Source organism: Carya illinoinensis, chromosome 9, assembly GCF_018687715.1.
Source record: "Carya illinoinensis cultivar Pawnee chromosome 9, C.illinoinensisPawnee_v1, whole genome shotgun sequence".
NCBI classification, from domain to species: domain Eukaryota; kingdom Viridiplantae; phylum Streptophyta; class Magnoliopsida; order Fagales; family Juglandaceae; genus Carya; species Carya illinoinensis.
The window spans coordinates 806,936-825,724 of record NC_056760.1 but is presented as its reverse complement, the minus strand read 5'-3'; the positions used below and the strand labels follow the sequence as shown (position 1 = coordinate 825,724).

At 36.3% G+C, this 18,789-nt stretch overlaps 1 protein-coding gene and 2 pseudogenes across 3 annotated transcripts; 1 reads left to right on the top strand and 2 right to left on the bottom strand.

Moving 5' to 3' along the window:
* Positions 1 to 175: 175 nt before the first annotated feature.
* On the bottom strand, positions 176 to 2,214 carry LOC122275915 (myb-like protein V). Of its 3 annotated transcripts, none has more exons than XM_043085259.1 (2): positions 1,918 to 2,211; positions 176 to 1,798 (listed from the first exon to the last, which is right to left on the bottom strand). In XM_043085259.1, the coding sequence occupies exon 2, from the start codon at positions 1,788 to 1,790 to the stop codon at positions 384 to 386; it is 1,407 nt and encodes a 468-aa protein (XP_042941193.1). In that variant the 5' UTR covers positions 1,791 to 1,798; positions 1,918 to 2,211; the 3' UTR covers positions 176 to 383. The 3 variants fall into 3 exon arrangements, with proteins under 3 accessions (XP_042941193.1, XP_042941194.1, XP_042941192.1); XM_043085260.1 differs by having other exon boundaries at positions 176 to 1,759; positions 1,918 to 2,210; XM_043085258.1 differs by having other exon boundaries at positions 176 to 2,214.
* Positions 2,215 to 4,915: 2,701 nt separating this feature from the next.
* LOC122277399 lies at positions 4,916 to 12,044 on the top strand (annotated as a pseudogene).
* Positions 12,045 to 14,628: 2,584 nt separating this feature from the next.
* LOC122275876 lies at positions 14,629 to 18,350 on the bottom strand (annotated as a pseudogene).
* Between the last annotated feature and the right edge of the window lie 439 nt (positions 18,351 to 18,789).

Below are 18,789 nucleotides of genomic sequence, written 5' to 3'. Positions count from 1 at the left end.
GATTGGGTAGGAAAAGGCATTTTCAGGAGTACAATACAGACTATTAAATTAAGAGATGACAAGAGAAGAGAATCCATAATTATGATTTTCCTTCTCTTTATTTCTTTGTTTTTTGTTTTGTATTTTTTAGTGGAGTGCTTCATCTCGTCAGCGGTTCTACTGTTACAGATAGACATGATAAAGCGCCCAGCCCAATGCCCATGGCGGTTCTACTGAAATAAAGGATGACATATAATTGGAAATTGGAATGAGGGGCTGAGAGCCTCTACCAAAATTAACAACAAATTTGAGCCGAAGTAAAGACGAAAGAAAAAGAAAGCCACCTTTTAAGCTCTCTAAACCTACACTGAGTCAATTAACCTATATTATTATACAATTAATTTTCATCCAGTAATGGAGGATGGTTCACCCCGCTTGTTAGTCGAAGAATGTTGTAGCTGTTGCTGCTGTTGGTGGTGAAGATCAAGCAGCTCCAACTCTTTCTGGCGTAGAAGCAGGGACATTCTCTCATTCTCGAGCCTTCTCCTCTCGTTCTCAAGCTTAGCTCTCTCCATTTCCCTCTCCTTCTTGCTGCTAAACTTGACCCACTTCAACCGCTGTTTCTCTAGCTCAAAAGCTTGGCCTCGGTAGCTCACTTGCTGCTCCTCCAGTTGTATCAAACGGGTCCTCATCCACTGCTTTTTTTCCCACGGGTTCTTCCCCACATCTTGCAGCACGCTCACCACCTCACTGCTCAGTTGCTGCACTAACTGCGAGGACGTAAAAAACACTCCCTTCCTTGCTCTTTTCCTCGAAGACTTTTCATCATTGTCGTCCTCGTCTTGATCATGTCCATGCCCGCTATGACCCCTAGAACCGCTTTCCACTCCATCCTCGTCCTCGTCCTCATCAGAATCATCATCATCCTCATCATCTTCCTCCTCTTCACCATTTCCTCCTTTCACCAATTTCGAACCCTCAGCACACATACCTGCATTCTCCGCCGAGTGAAAGCACCGCTGCTGTTGTGCCTGCTGCTGTTGCTGCTGCTGAGTATGAGATGGCTCGGTAGCCACCTCTGGGGATTGACTTGCTCCTCCACCAGCCCCACCGGCACTCCCATGACCACAGCTATTGTGGTAAGCACACATTTCCCTGAAGAACAAGTGCTTAGAATTCAGCAATTTGCGAACTTCTTCCTTCATCTTAGGTGACAAGTCCATTGTCTCCAGCAAGCTCTGATTCTCCACGACCTTACAAGCCGTACCCTTCCCAAGAATATCATTCACTCTCTTATACCTCTTGTTCAAGTCATTGAACTTGTCCTCACATTGCTGCGGAGACACATAGAACCCCTTCTCCATCATAGCGCGAGAGACCGATTTCCACTTCCCTTTCTTCTGTAACAAGCCTGCAGACTTCTTCTTGTTGCCCGTTGGATCGGTCCCTTCAGACATGGATTCGTCGCCCATGTAATAGACTGCCATTATCAGCAGCCTTACCATGGTGTCCGTCCACTTCATTCTCTGCCAGGGTGACATTTTTCTTTTGGCATCCCCAGAGTTGTCATCGTCCTCATCACTAAGAGCTATGGCTTGCTTGGGTTTGGGAGCATAAGTTGGATATTTCACGGATTGCTGAGACTGTGGTGGGTTGTGATCGGTTTCATGATGGGGATAGGAAACCATCTGGATATGGTGGTGTCGGAGGTGATGAGGATTTGCAGGACTCTTTTGTTGTTGTGGTTGTGGCTGTTGTTGTTGAAGAGGCAATTCTAGACCTAACATTCCAGAACCAATATTAGGAAACATCCCACCACCTAAACCATTTGGTTCCATCAAAAACTAAAATTGGTCACAAAGGCCAAGTCGAAAAAATTTGTTCATCACCTACGTACTCATGTATTTCACATTCAAGGAAGTAGTAAAGGAAACATACCCCGTCAGTCAGGAAAGAGAGATTGGAATCAGTTTGTCACGTCACGAGACACCAATTCCCGAGCTGCCCAGATAGATGGTACGGGTCCTTCTTGAACCTTTGCAAACATAAACCAAGAAGATATACACAGAGAGAGAGAGAGCGAGAGAGAGAGAGGGAGACGGTGGATGTGCATTTAGATTGAATGACGGGATAGATAAAGACCGACTATATACAGAGAGCGGGGCAGCCGGTTTTAGATTGGCAGGTTTTGTTTGGGCTGACAGAAAACTGCCCATGGTTTTGCTTCTTCCTGCTTTGGACGGAAACCCACGGGATTCCTAAAAACCATAAGTGGGGTTGGGGGAGAGGGAGCATCTTAAATGAATAACAACGTACTAATTACTAAACCTAAAAGGAGTCTTTACTCTTTAGATTTTTGGTAACATGGATTACCACGTTGGTCAAGGATACTAAAATCAACTACTTTACCTGTCAATATGTTCGATTTAAAATTTAAAGATTGATTTTTTATTTTAAATAATATGAAGTTAGGTTTGACATTTTTTTAGTTGTAGTTTTTAAGGGCGCCAAACTACGTCGATCCCCTTGACTACAATTCCTTGAACCAAGACACATGTTCAATTTCTGTCGATTCAAAGTGATATACTAATGGACATAATAATAATAATTGAGAAGTGGTGGATCCATGTATATAGTTTTTGATAAAAGTAAATTTATAAATTGTTATTATTTTAAATCTATTTTACTACAAAAATAATTTTATAATATAATATAGCATATCAAGCAATATCAATTTAAAAATATTTTGAGACCTGAATTTGAGTCTCGAAGTAGTGTCTCGAATGACCTTTTAAAAAAAAAATTGAGTGATTGAGGAAATATTTTTTTAGTGATGTGAATTTTTTTATTTAAAAAAATTATTTAAGAATATAAAAAAATGAATGAAAAAAAAAACTTTTTAATTTGTTTGGTGAGTTTTCGGGCTACATCCTCTGATAAATGGAGCACCACTCATATCAATTTATGAATTTGATTTTATGAGATTTCTTTATAAATAAAGCATTTCTTATACTAAACTTGAACATTGTAGACCTTTTATAACTTAGAAAATTTAATATTATAAATGCTGTATTTACCTTTGATCTTCTAATTAACAAAAATTATATTCATAAGGTGGTATGAAGTATACTCATTAATGTGAAATGATTTAATTTGTAACAAAATTATTAAGAATTAAATATTACAAAATAAATGGTGTCAACTTTGCCATATTAATAATATGGATGATAGATATATTCTCTACACTAATTAGTGAACATAATGACTATTTAATTAATAACAAAATAGGAATTAATTAAAAGTAATTAAATTATTTTTAAAGGTGAGTAAAAAGAGATGGAAAGCCATGGACTATTTACATGCACTTTGGTTGCTGATTGAATTTACTATTTTTAAAACTTTTTATAAAGAAATTAAACCCATATCAATCTATTTCATATATCTCAACTTAAAAAAATTAAATACATTTTAATGAAATTTATAAAATATTATTATTTATAATTTAATTATAAATTGCGTGGACGGTAAATTAAATGAATAAATAAAGAAAATACATGGAAGGCAAATCTGAAAGGTCCCAATCATGATGCGGTGTCCCATTCAAAAATACGAGGGACTGAGGGTGGAAGGCGGAAGGGAAGTTGACTTGAGGGGAGCGGCACACAAGTTTCGGTTGTTTGGGTTTGGGGTTATGATATGATTTAATAATCAACCCACCGAAGAGCTTTATGGATAGATTTTGAAGTGGGTCCCTCTGAGAAATCCAAAAGGTACTTTTATGGGGACCTCACGACACACACATCGAAGAGGACAACACTGAAATTGACTTGGGCTCGACCCTCAATCTTCTAAAACTCGCAATGCAAACTTTCTTCCGCCAAAGCCCGCAGCTCCTTCTTCGAACCCTACTCGATTCGTGTTTTCCATGCACTATTTAAGCTGAACTGAGTGGAATGTTAATTATAAAGCCCAATGGAGAAGACATGCTTCATAGGAACTGTAACAATATCCACGGTAAAAAGCTCAATTTCTTTTATAAATCTAAAGTTTAAAGAACTTTTCATTTCTCAAAAAAATAAAAAATAAATAAAACAAAAGAAAATAACTTTTTTCATTAAGTAATGTTAAATATAATTTTAGGGTATATAAATTTCGTATATTTTTTTAAAAGTCCTATTTAGTATTAAAATTATTTTTTTATTTAAATTTTAAATTTATCGATTTTTTTTAAAAATGTATATTAAAATTTACACGTTTTAAAATTGTAAATATTATTTCTCGCTTATCAATAAAAAATTTTTAAGTAAAAAATAAGACTCAATCTTGACCAAAATTATGTCTGTCTTTCTGAAAAAGAACAAAACATTAATTACAACAATATTGCCTTGCATAACTAATTCAAAATGACTCAAGTGTTAATTTAATCTTCTTTAAAAAAGAAAAAAAAAAAGAAAAAAGAGAAATATCTTAACACGTTGACTTTAGACTTAGTATCTAGTTCTTATAATAAAAAAAAATAAAAATATTTAATATCGTATTTATAATTGAAAGAATAATGGCTTTATAAATAAATCGTATAAATTAAAAAAAAAAAAAAATTCATTGAAGATGACAGTGTAGGACAAAGATTCAAAGAACACTAATTTAGATAGATGATAGATCGATATGGTGAAAGGACTCAGGTGCCGTAGGGCGCAGCGCAAACAATTGTAGTCGGCCAATAGTAAACAAGGAAAGCCCAAACAACCTCAGGCCCCGTTTCCCTAACAAAAGCATTTTCATATTATTATTATTATAATCTTTTAAAACTTTTATATAAAATATAATAAATAATTTAAAAATTTTAAATTATAAAATAAAAATAAGATAAATAAATAATATTTTTATTTAAATTCCAACTTTTATTTACAACTATGTACTCTCATAATTCAATCTCACCGACCAACTCTCACGTTATTCTACAATCAACACTAGGCAGACCGGTTTTTGGAAACCGTGATTGGTCCCCACTCGATTCCACATCTAGACCTTCTTCCAAGACACGCTCCTTCGTTTCTGGACATAACCTTCCTAGCTCACGCTCTTTGGGACGTAACCGTCGTTTCTGGACGTAACCAAGTCCCACCAAATTTTCCCAGAAAATAAGGAAAATTTGATATACAGTAGCCCACTCCTCACTTTCGCACTAACCAAACCCCACTCTTAAAAAAAAAAATGATCATATACATGCAGCTATCACTCGAATCTTCCTCTTGACCGTCTGTGGGGACTAACTGGGATACCATGATCTGAACGAAGGCGTATTCGTAAGCGGCTAGGTGCGAAGATAGGGGCTACTCTTTTGGGCCTTGCGGAGGGGGAAGAACGGGTTGGGCATGGGTCCGGGATTAGGGGACATACCGGAGAGCTGCGTGGCAGGAGTGTTGCTGTACCTGACCCCGCAGGAGATTTGTAACCTCACTAGGCTGAACAGGGCCTTTCGCGGCGTGGCGTCCTCTGACTTGGTTTGGGAAAAGAAGTTGCCTCCTAAATACTAGGAGCTGCGCGACCTGTTGCCCCTTAAGAGGTATCAGACCTTGTCCAAGAAGGACATCTTGGCTCTGCTCTCTAGCCCCGTGCCCTTCAATCATGGCAATAAGGTTTACGAAAAGTCTGAGGGTCAAATTTAGTGTTTTTGACTGGTGGGTTTTTTTTTTTAATATATATTTAAAGAATGGAATTTGGGGGTTTTACAGGAAGCGTGGCTAGATAGGGTGACAGGAAGGGTCTGCATGGCAATATCAGCAAGTCTTGGCGATAACTGGAATTGAGGACCGAAGATACTGGAATTGGGTTCCTACCAAAGAATCCAGGTTAGAAATTCATTAACAAGCATTCCAATTTCACTTAATATCACATTTTATGCAGTGTTTATAACACCAATGTTATTGTTAGAAATGATTTGCGCATGCCTTCATTTAAGTCCAATACGTGGTGGTTTGGGTATTTTTTTTCTTAAGTAATAGATGGTGCTTTGCGAATGTGGTTCGTATGATTTACAATTTGTCAATTGTGTTACAATATCAAATATATTAAGTATACCTATCAGAGTCGGTGTTGGAGTCGGTAGTCTGGAGTCTTGTTGAACTCCGAACTCTGATTCTGACTCCGACAATTTTAGTAGTCCAGACTGACTCTGACTCCAAACTCCAATTTTTCCAGTTCCGATGGAGTTGAAGCGGGCATCGGACTGAGTCGGAGCTACGAAATTTTCGCCCAGCTCTAATTAATAGGATTTGCTCTGCAAGCTTTCTGATTTTAAGAAATTTGCCACGTGCTCAAGTAATAAAATTATTTTTTTGACAAGTAAATGAAAACTTTATTGATAAGAACAAAAGGGATGGCCCAAGTACATGCGATGTTTACAATAGAAAGCACCTAACTAAGAAATAGAAGCATATACAAGGAAATCATGGAAGCTTGGATCGTTAAAATCTATAGGTGTTGTCCACAAAGTATTGAAGAATGGACTTTTTAAGTTTGTCCATTGTCATTTGTCCATTTACAATCTTCAAATTTTCGATCATTCATTTCCCTTCATTCTGTTAATGTGATGCTTTCCTAACATTATGCTAAATGGATAATAAAACCTGCCAATTATTTATTACTTTGTAATTGTTATAAGCCTATTAAAAGTGAAAGACACTAATGAAATTTGTCAACTCTCTCAACCACTCTGAACCTAGTTGTTCCTTAAATAGGACAAAAGCTCTGTTGACGATTCCCATTTTTAAAAATGCTTAACAGTTTTCTAGAAACTATGCTTCTACTTTTGATTTCTTCGATCTGTTAGCATGCACATATAATACTATTAACTAATGTGTTTGATCACGTTCTGTTCTAGTACATCAATTATGTGCTATAATTTGGAGTTCATCGAGAGAGGAGGAGAAAGAACAGGGTCTATATTCTGAAGATGTTTCTACTTAGTGTTAAGATATGCTCATGCACTAGACACAAAATATCGGCATGTGGAGAACAAGTTTTCTTCCCACCCCCCCCCCCCCCCCCCCAAAACAATCCCCTCATGTTGTTGTAGGGACATGCCTGTGTTCTGCTTGTGCTTCTCTAATGGTAAGAGGACAGCAAGCGTCGTTTTTATATCCCTAATTCTTATATTATTTTAATTATTGTTTGTTTTTCCAAAGTACGTGTACAACAGAAATATATATTTGAATGAATTTCAGAGTTGATAAGAATGATATTCCGCATTCTGAAAAGTGAACTTAAATTGGTCCTTAATAAGTCCTACCAGCTCTGAGTAATGATCTTTATGACCTATTTTTGCGATCTGGATTTCCAACTTTTGCACTCAGTTGTCATCTAAATCTAATGCTACTGTTTCTTTAATGAGCTTTGACATGATATCATGGAAAGAATTGCAGATGGCTCTTTGGAACTTGAGGAGTGTTTTCATATTCTCTCTTTAAGATCATTTTACCGTTCTGGTCCAGTTATTGTATTTGCTCTGGAGAGTTTTGCATCATTTGGATCTGCCGTGGTAGTTTTCATAGATACTTTTCTGTCCTTATTGGATAATTTAAATTCATTTCTAAAGTCCAAGCGTGTACTTTAGTGTCTCTTCATGACTCTACCATTCCTTTATCATTTGCTCAACAGATCTATGTATTTCTTCCTTCTTCTTTTCATTTTTTTATTTTTTATTTATTTTTATATATATAAATAATGATTTTTCTATTTTTGGTAGAAGGAGATATTTTAAAATTAAAAATTTGTGGTTAGAAGATGAGGGTTTCGTTGAAAGGGTAAGGAGGTGGTGGGCTTCATATCATTTTTCTGGTACACCAAGCTTTGTTTTGGCTGGTAAACTTAAGGCATTAAAACAGGATTTGAAAAGATGGAATGGGGAAGTTCTTGGCAATGTTAATAATAAACTAAAACTACTTGTGGAACAGCTGCATTCATTGGAGGATGAGGAGATGAAGGGCCAAATTTCAAATGAGGAAAAGGAGATGAAGAAAGGGGTTATGGAAGAAATTGAAAAATTTACTTTTATAGAGGAAATTTCGTATAGGCAAAAATCACGAATTCTTTGGTTGAAGGAAGGGGACAAATGTACGAAATTCTTCCACAAAATGGCTAATTCACACCATAGATTCAATGCTATTGAGGTTCTTCATGTAGGAGCTAATGTTTTAATTGATAATTGGGAGATTGGAGATCATTTTGTGAATTATTATGAGAAGCTTTTCTGGGAATAATATTTATGGAGACCCAAGTTAGATGGGCTGGCTTTTGAGTCCATTGATCAATTTAGTTCAGATTGGTTAGAGAGAATTTTTGAGGAAGAGGAAGTATTTGATGTGGTTAGAGGTATGTCTAAAGATAAGGCACGGGGTTCGGATGGTTTTTCCATGACGTTTTTTCAAGTTTTTTAGGATATTGTGAAGGAAGATATTATGAAAGTATTTGGAGAATTCTTTTCTTTCTTGAAATTTAAAAAGAGTATTAATACTACTTTCATTGCCCTCATTCCTAAAAAGGTGGGTGCTGTAGATATGAGGAATTTCCACCCTATCAGCTTGGTGAATGGGGTGTATAAGATTATTTCTTTGGTGCGAGCTAATCGCACAAGTGTGGTTATGGACAAGATTATATTGAAGACTCCAAATGCATTTGTAAGAGGAAGACAAATCCTCGACTCGGTTTTAGTAGCTAATGAATGCTTGGAAAGCAGAATAAGAATGGGTGAGTCTGGGATTTTAGTTGAATTGGACATGGAAAATGCATTTGTAAGAGGAAGACAAATCCTCGACTCGGTTTTAGTAGCTAATGAATGCTTGGAAAGCAGAATAAGAATGGGTGAATCTGGGATTTTAGTTGAATTGGACATGTCAATTGGGAATTTCTCCTTTACTTACTTAGTAGACTTGGTTTTGGGGAGAAATAGTGTTCGTGGATAAAATATTGTATTTCAATGGCCAGATTTTCTTTATTGATGAATGGCACTCCGGTTGGCTTTTTTAATAGCTCTCATGGTCTCAGGCAAGGAGATCCTCTATCTCCTTACCTTTTTGTAATAGTTATGGATGCTTTGAGTTGTATGATTGAAGCGGCTGTGGAAGGGAGTTTTTTGTTGGGATTTATGGTAGGAGATAGCTCACGGGTCAAAATTACAGTTTCACACTTACTTTTTGCAGATGACACTTTAATCCTTAGTGATTCAAATCAAGATCATATCTGAGCTTGTCAGGAGTATTTTTGAAAGGTAGCTTCTTTACCTTTGAGATACCTTGGTCTATCTTTGGGTGCTCCACACAAATATATTTCTATTTGGGATGGGGTTATTGAGAAGATTAGGAGGAGGTTAGCTGGTTGGAAAAAGCTCTACTTATCAAAGGGGGAAGAATTACCTTGACTAAAAGCACATTTTGTAATCTTCTTACATATTTCCTTTCCATTTTTTCTTTACCTGCAGGGGTTGCAAAATTATTATAGAAGATTTTTCGGAATTTCTTGTGGGATGGTAATAGGGAGAAAAGAAAATTTCATTTGATGAATTGGAATAAAGTTTGTCATCCGGTTTCATGTGGAGGTTTGGGTGTGAGAAATTTAAAGCTTTTCAACAAAGCTTTATTGGCAAAATGGCTTTGGAGATACTAAAATGAGATTAATGCATTATGGAGACAAATTGTGGATGTTAAATATGGGAGGATGTGGGGGAGTTGGTGTAAAATTGAAGTAAAATTTGGTTGGAATGAGGGGATTTTGTCAAAAACATACAATTCAAAGTGGGAGATGGGACAAAAATTTATTTTTGGCATGATACTTGGTGCGGGGATTAAGCTCGTAAGTATGTATATCCTAATCTTTTTAGGATTGCTAGAGATAAAGGGGCTGCATTGGCTGATTCTTATCAGTCTTCTTCTTCTTCTTCTTTTATTTTTTTTTTTTTTTATAAATATCCGTGGTTGTCCGGGCCAGTTTGCGCGCAGCTCGACTAATCCCACAGGGTTTTGAAGTTAACAGCTAGGTAAACCTCCAGTGATCCTGAGGGGACTCGAACTGGTGACCATTGGGGAGCAAACCCAAGACCTGACCAACTGAGCTACCCCTCAGGGTTGATTCTTATCAGTTTTCTAATAACATGTTACATTGGATTGTGGAATTGAACAAAGATGTGCAGGACTGTGAAGTTTATGAAGTATCTGATTTTTTTGGAAGATTATATGATATGAAGATTGATCAGAATAAGGAGGATAGTCTGCTGTGGGTGCAAGATAATAACTCCAGATTTTCTGTAAAATCTTTTTACAAGGTGTTAATTAGTTAGGGAGCTAAAAACTATCCCTGGAAATGTATTTGGAGGGCCAAGGTGCATAGCAAGGTTGCTTTCTTTTGTTGACTGGTGGTGTCTCTCAGGAAAATATTAACTACGGATAATTTGAGGAAGAGAGGTTTACTGCTAGTTGATTGGTGTTATATGTTTAAGAAGGATGGTGAATCTGTTAACCATCTCTTTCTTCATTGTGAGATGGCGACGAAGTTGTGGAATGAGATTTTTGCAAGGGTAGGCATTGCTTGGGCAATGCCTATGCATGTGGTGGATTGCTTAGCTTGCTGTCAAGGTTTTGTGGGGAGTAGATGCTGTTCAGTAGTGTGGAGGATGATCCCCTTGTGTTTATTATGGTGCCTATGGTTGGAGAGGAATGGAAAATGTTTTGAACGTTCTATGGGGTAACTTAGGGAGTTTTTCTTTAGCATTTTAAGTTTTTGGGTGAAGAATCTTGTAAGGGATGGGAACATTTGTAATGTTCTGTTTTGGTTGTGTTTTGTTTTAGCTTGTATTTATGTGTATTCGCTTGTATACATCCTATGTACTTGAGTGCCTATTTGCTTGGAATAAAATTCTCTTATTAACTATATAAAAAAAAAAAAAAGATAAATGAAATAACTGGGTGGAAAATGTATATCCCACTATTTCATATACAAGAGTTTACAAACTCTTTATCTTGGTATTCTAAAAGTGGTTTTACGCACACTGAGTGATGGGGTTCTAACAACTCATTGCCCATCAATATTTTTTGTTTTTTGGAATATCTTGCTTAGTCCTTCGAAATGCTTTGGGCAGATATTTTTTGTTTTACAAATGCTGAGGCTATTTGACAGATATTCTTCAGAGAACAGTGTTCATTTGTTTTTTAAATTTTTATTTTTATTTTCTGGGGCCCATGTTAAAGACATCAAAAGGCATGCACTAATAGTCCTCACTACCTATTTGAATGATTTGATTATAATCAATTTCTCACATGCGCACAATTCATAGGGTAAGTTCCTTTATTTTCTCTACATCCTTGGAAAACTATGATTGAGCCTGCTGAGAATGTCAGAACTTTACCTACATAATGGATCGTATTATGCTCTTACACTTTGATAGTGCACCTATTTTTTTGTAGGTTCCATGTTGTGGCCCATTTGCAGCAAATATGGTGGTTTGAAGTAGATGGGAGGTCAAGTCTCCCCTTCCTGCTGATAGCTATAGTCTGTCATTCAGGCTTCATCTTGGAAGGTTTAGCAAAAGGTTGGGACGGCGAGTATGTACCTTTGAGCACACCCATGGTTGGGATATAAAGCCAGTACGATTTGAGTTGTTCACTTCAGATGGCCAGCGGGCATCGTCCTCGTTCTTTTTAGATGACACAGAACATGACAATGCAAATGGCAATCATAAGTGTGGGTGCTGGATAGATTACAAGGTCAGTGAATTTACTGTTAGTGATTCGGAACCTGCGACTAAAGTCAGATTTTCCATGAATCAGATAGATTGCATGCATTCTAAAGGTGGGCTCTGTGTAGATTCTGTATTCATTATACCGAGTGATTTGAAAAGCCATAAAAGAAGAGGGGTTTTGAAGTAGCCATACACTCAACAGTGAAATGTTTAGTGATGTCAGAATTCTAACTTGTGAATTCCATTTTTGTCTATTCTGTATGCCAGAATTCTATCTGATGTTCATATCATCCATCAGTTCTATTTTAGCATTCATTACTCCAATTTTTCTTGACATCATGAAACTTGGATAGGACGACAAGTCTCTCTCTCTCTCTCTCTCTCTCTCTCTCTCTCTCTCCGCGACAAATAATTAGTTTATTTATGTATTTATTAGATAGTAGCAACTAGTAATGAATGCTTACAACCATCATGAGTATTGCTTCCTGAACTCTCTTTAGGTTGGATAGGGGACTCGTGTACAAAATTTGGTTGCATCCTTTGCTCGGTGGCGAGGCTGGTAGGGTGTGAACGTTAGTAGGACTGTTCACCCAACCAGAAAACAACCCAACCGACTTGGCTAGATATAGGAGAAATCTGGTCAACCGATTAGCTGTAAATAAAACATTAAGTTTTAGAGCTGAATACATCAATTTGTTTTTAACCATCACAACTTCCAAGTCCAACTAACCATTAGAGCCAACTACAAGAAAGAATGGCTTCTAAAGATGCAATTAGGTAGATATCATAGCTCATGATAAAGTTCAACATTCCAGTTTGCCTAAATAAAACATTGATAGGGTATAACCTTTTCAATTGGATGACCCATTCAAGTGTTTTTGGGTGCATATTTAACCTGGTAAAAAAATAAACTGGAATAGGAATTTATACTTAACAAAATTGCTTCCAGAATGAGCTTCTCTAAGGAAACTTTAACGTGAAAATTAATTCTAAAATAGAATGTTAAGTTCTCTGAGCATTGTTCTTAATAGTAAGCTCACATTCAAATACGACAACTTTACTAACTCTCAATATAACTGATTTTTGCTGGCTTTGCTGGATGCAGTCGATAAATGCTATCGAGATGTAAATGGTTGTACGAAATAAATAAAAAAAAATTATAAAAATATTTTTTTTTTAATATAAATTTTATATTAATTTATTTTTTTTAAGATGACTACACGCCCGACTATATTTATCGATTATAAAAATTAATTCTGATACCATTGTGGCATTTCTTCATCGTTTGAATGTGCTCCTTGTCTAAAAAATTTTGTCAATTCATCCTGTACAACAAACAGGACTCTCATCTGCAGTTCCTTCGCTAATTATCACAACCATTCCATGCCGTACAGCGAAAAGCTTCCTAGGAAGTGCAAAACTGAGAAGGATATGACAGAATAAAAGCCTGTCTCAGAAAGCATTAATTAAGTCGACAAATTATGAAAAAAAGCTACCGTACCGCCAATCCTTACTGCTCTATTTGACAGTTCAGTGAGTTGTTTTTTACTTGATCATTAAAGAAATAATTTTTGATATATTGATGTATTTTTTTATATTTTTTAAAAATATTTTAAAATAATAAAAAATGTGAATAAAATAATTGGATAAAAAAAAACATTACTTTTATGCTAACTTAATGGCATGCCAGCTTTACTCAAAATGATATCTTAATGTATAATACTATAATATTATGTATAAAGAAAATTCTATACACTGTATTACTATCTTATTAAATATAATCTGGTACATTTATCACCGTTGAATAATTATTTATTATATGTTTCTTTTTTATCAAATGGTGATAAATGAGCCACATCTTACTTAATAGGATGAGAGTGTGGTGTATAGTATTACTTATATAATAATATCCCATTTAACCACTTAACCAATCAACAAGTGAAAATGATCTTACCCTTGGATTAGCTAGTTTTGGTTCAAAAGTACTTCAAGTAATCTTCAATTGATCCTAGTTAAAATATTCTTTAAAATTATCTCTAAATGAAAAAAAAAATTATGTTAGACATATAATTAATTGAAAATATTATAAGAAAATATTCTTTAAATATAAATCTTACGGATTTCTAATTTATAGTTTTCAGCATATTCTATTTCATCGTTGAAGTCATAATTAATGGAGGAAGTCATCAACCAATTTTGTGTGTAGATAAGAGTTTTAATTGTTGTCGGGGCCGATAAGCTATGAAATAAATCTAAGACACGACCTCCAATATTAAATGCCGACTCAGAAGCAACACTAGATATGTGAATAGCTAACACATCTCAAACTATATTAGCAAAGATCGAATATCTAATTGAGTTCACATTCCACCATATTAGAATATTAAAAAACTACATCGTTCTAACTAAATAGGCACTACAAGAAATATGGTCATTTGCATCGCTTGTTTTGGTTGCAAAAATAAGGAAAAATCGATGCAAATATTTTTTTACATCGATTTTTGATCGTCGACAATTGGATGCAATTATTTTGTTATTTTTGAGTTTCAACATCCATTTTATGAAATGGTTGCTAATTCTTTACCTTTTGCATCGATTTTTATCTACTTCAAAAAACCTAAAATTGGTTGGAATTAGTCATCCCAACCACTGATGTGTTTGGATGCGAATGAACATTTGCATCCATAATAACTCAATGCAAAATAACTTTATTTGGAAGCAATTGCTGCAAACAGTTTATCATGTTTATCCATTCGCATCCATAATAACTCAATGCAAAAAAAAAGTTTGGATGCGAATGGACATTTGTATCCACAATAACTCGATGCAAAAATAACTTGATTTGGATGCAATTAGTGCTGCCAGTTATCAATGAAGCTCCCATCCTCATTAATATTAGACACCCTTTTTGCAACCAATAAGTGGAATAGACACCATCCTCATTAATAAAAATCATCAAGACAATGAACAAGATTCCGATCACCAAGTATGTACAAATTACTAAGACATGCTCTACATGTTCTGCTCTTTCATTCAGCCAAAACACACTCTACATGAGAATTACTGAGGATGTATATATATTAACATGTTACATGTCATGGCCTGTACAAAGTTAAATCTGTTGGAAAAATAAAAGCCAATGCTGAGCTTGAAAGAAGAAAGTTAAGATGGGTAAAATCTGAGTCTAAAAATCCTTCGCCCTTTGCCTTAGTTTATTAAGCTCCATTTCAATATCAGCATCTCGGTACGGATATGCCTTGTTTGCACTGGTAGTGACAGTTCTTCCAAGTGGAGGCTCTCTTTTTGACGGGAAAAGAAGAAAATCAAGGCGAAGTCCAGGGTTGTTGAGAAGGCATAAACTAAAAAGAAACAAGGGCATTTTACAACAGGAGATTTTCTTTCCCTTCCTTCTACCCGCCCTTGTCTGATTGCCTCGAAAAATGAAAGAAACAATTGCAACCCAAATAGTTCTACTAAAGATGAGCAGATGATCAAATGAAATTATAGATTAATTTCAAGCAAAAGACAACCAGGAACTTAGCTGAATAGTTGAAAACATGTGCTTTCTCCCATATAACAGGGGGAGTATAAGGCATAGCTTTGAGCTACCAGACAGTTCTTTCTTCAGGTTTGCTAGATCATCATCAACTGATGAGCCCTCTAGTAGTGCAAACTGAAACATAAATATTATGCAAGCATGGTTAATAAGAATGATTTTTTAAAGGAGCCATCAAATGCAGGTGAAGACAATATTATCCTATGTGAGAAACAGATGGTGAATATTTAGCAGTGTATCATGCTTTAGAATATACAAAATGTTAGATTATTGATTTCAGATGCTCAGAGGAATCTACAGATGCATGCACGTCCAATACCCTTTAAAACGTGGTTTAACATTCACACATCCACTTTAAAACTCAGACTTGCATTTTAACATACATCCATGTAAATAGACAGTGTATATATACATGTTCTAAAGCATATCCACATAGGGTGCTGAGCTTTACTCATTGACTTATTTCCAAATTAGACTTTCTAAAGAACCTAAAAATTAATTCACAATAGTTGCAGGAACTTACTCTGATGTTTTTTCACTTAGATAATCATTGATCTAACAAATATGGAATGGCACCGAAGAGAAAGGGAAGTGGAGACTACCTTCCCTTCAAGATCATCAGTAGTTAATTGACCAAGAGCTTCTGCTTGGGATTCCATTGCCAAAATATCAGGATGAAAAGAATCAATAAATTTTAAATAGGAAAAAAATAGGATCAATACGATATACAAAGATTACTTTTTTATGGAACAAGATTCCAGCAAAATTAAGATAATATGGAAAGACTAACAGCTGATCAGGTTACATATTTGGGTCATTAAAACCATATTGTAACCTGTATACTTTTCCCAAAAAAAGAAAAGAATAGAAAAAAGAAAGAAATTTTGTGACCTGTACTTTAAAGCTTAAGATGTACCTAAAGTGGCACTGTTTGAACAAGTGTTATGTGGTGCATTCTTAAAGAACTCAACTGATCATATATTAATTCTTTGAATTTCAAATTTAAGCCAAAGGTGGCATGTTCTGTGTGATGCACACGAGGACAACTCTCTCTCTCTTAACTTCATATTTTTCTGAAGGATAAATGGCCAACTGAATACAAAATCAACTCTTTCTGCAGCACCCTGGGGTAGGGGGAGGGTTGAAGGGGTTGAAATGCAGAAAATCCAGGATTGTAGCTTTTTATTCAATGTATAATAGGTGAATTGTGAGAGTAATTCTGACCATCTAAATGCATCACCTTTCTCTTCCATCTTTTCAAAAGCTGAAAGAGCATTGCTTGTATTTACGTTCCCCAACATCTCGCTCACTTTGTTTGCAGTCCTGAACACCATAGTGGCCATTACTGACACCATTAAGTTGGCAACAAATAGGTAAAAGAACATAGCGATGCATTCAGGTGGTGAAAGACAAACTTCGCTGACTGAGCACGTGCTTTTAGAGTATCTTTCTTTGATCTTGCTTCCTGTATCGTACTCTCCAAAAGCTGCATAAAACAAAATTTATAGAATGCAAATTTATTAAATACTTTATGTACACTAGTTATAGTTAATAGCATGGGAAGAGTCATAATAACTAAAGGTTGCAAGTATAACCAGCATATGGCAAAGTTCATCTGCCAGTCTTTGGACACAAAATAAAATTGATTCTATCAAAATTAGCCTTTTCACCTGTTTTAATTACAAGCAGAATTAATTGCCTTGGTTCTGCCCAATTTCTTGCTTACATTTAAAGTTTAAATTTGTTGCAAATTACGACTGTCACCTAAGATTGAAGGACCGTTTTATGACTATTTCACTACAAGAAAAATTCATTGCAAAAAACACAAAATGCGTCAACGATTATATCTTGGCAATTATATTATGAAGATATGCCTTTTTACTAGAATCTTTTACCACCCAAACCAAAACATGGCTTCTTCACATGCGCATGAATTATAACAAAACATCATCAATGCCAAAACAACAGTGATGTTAATCGACAATCGAACATGTCTATCAAAACAACCCTATAAGGATATGAATGGCAAATGAAAAATAGATATTGACGTACCCGTGTATTACATACAAGATTCTCAACAACAGTTTTTGATCTGTTGATTCGGTTGAGCTTTTAAAGAATTAGCATTATTAGCATCTTTCTTTCCTGAAAAAGACATAATTCAATACCGAAATTTTAATAGAACAAGCGGCGGTCTTGGTTTCAAGGTATGGAATGAAATAAAAAACTACAAGGAGTCGTTCTACACAACCACCTACTGTTTTGCAACCTTCGCACACTCAACTTACGTGGCATTTAATTTTTTTTTTATTTTTTTTAACATGAAACGTGCGTTTTGACCAAGGAATGAAGGTAGGTCACGGATTCTCATCTTCCTGAGTTCTCCGTTCTCCTTCCTCAGTTTCAACTTCAAACAGACTCTTCACATGGCAAACCTAGTTCTAGGGTTTTAAGGCAGCTTCTTTTCCCCAATAAACCCATTTCCTTCTTCTCCCATCTTTGCCACTATTGCCAATACCCATAAAGCTCGCTCTCTCTCTCTCTCTCTCTCTCTCTCTCTCTCTCTCTCTCTCTCTCTCTCTCTCTCTCTCTCTCTCTCTCTCTCTCTCTCTCTCTCTCTCTCTCTCTCTCTCTCTCTCTCTCTCTCTCTCTCTCTCTCTCTCTCTCTCTCTCTCTCTCTCTCTCTCTCTCTCTCTCTCTCTCACTTTTGCTTCATCGCCGTCCTCCTCCACGCCACAAGAACCAGATCCCATTCCCCACCCCCTATTCTCCGATCTACTAAAAAACCCTGAGTCGAAACCGTTTCCAATCTCCCAAAGACTCCACCTAAGCTTCTCGCACATCAATCCAATACTTTACTTGGTCCTCTTCACAATCAATCTCTGCCTCGATGCTAGCTGTACAGCCCTGGGGTTTAATCACTAGCTCATCTCCAACCCTAGTTTCACTCACATAGATTTAACCATGTCCTACTTCGTCGATTACGTCGGCCGACGCAAAGATTTCAAGGAGATCCATGAATTCCTCATGAATGGAGGTACTCGTTGGGTCTAAAACCCTGGAATCTGCCATTGACAGCCTCATTTGCGCCGGGAGGTCGACTGATGTGGTGTAATTTTTCCAGAGGATGGAGATTGATTACAGGCTCAAGCGAGACAAAGAATTGCTTTTAATGGTGGTGGAGAAGCTTTGCGGTAATGGGAATGCGAGTTACACCGAGCGAATGGTGAAAAACTTGGCAAAAGAGACGTGAAGAAGGGGCTGGGTGAGAGGTGAGGAAAAAGTCTTTTAGGGTATTTCATGGGTGAGAGACGTGAAGGGGCTGGTTTGAAGGGCATTGATTTGTTGCTCAGGTGCTGGCTGGGATGAGCATTAGCGTCGGCGTCAAGAGATCTAGGAGAAGAGACTGTATGCTCATTGTCTTGGTTATGAGAAGAGGGAGAACTGGAGAAGTAGGGAGCCGAGTGAGAGAAGGGAGAAATGAGAGATTGAACCATGACGTGTGTGAAGAATCGGGTTCGCC

Excerpts from the sequence above, each read along its gene's own strand:
- LOC122275915 (XM_043085258.1), bottom strand. The coding sequence starts at position 1,817 with ATGGAACCAAATGGTTTAGGTGGTGGGATGTTTCCTAATATTGGTTCT.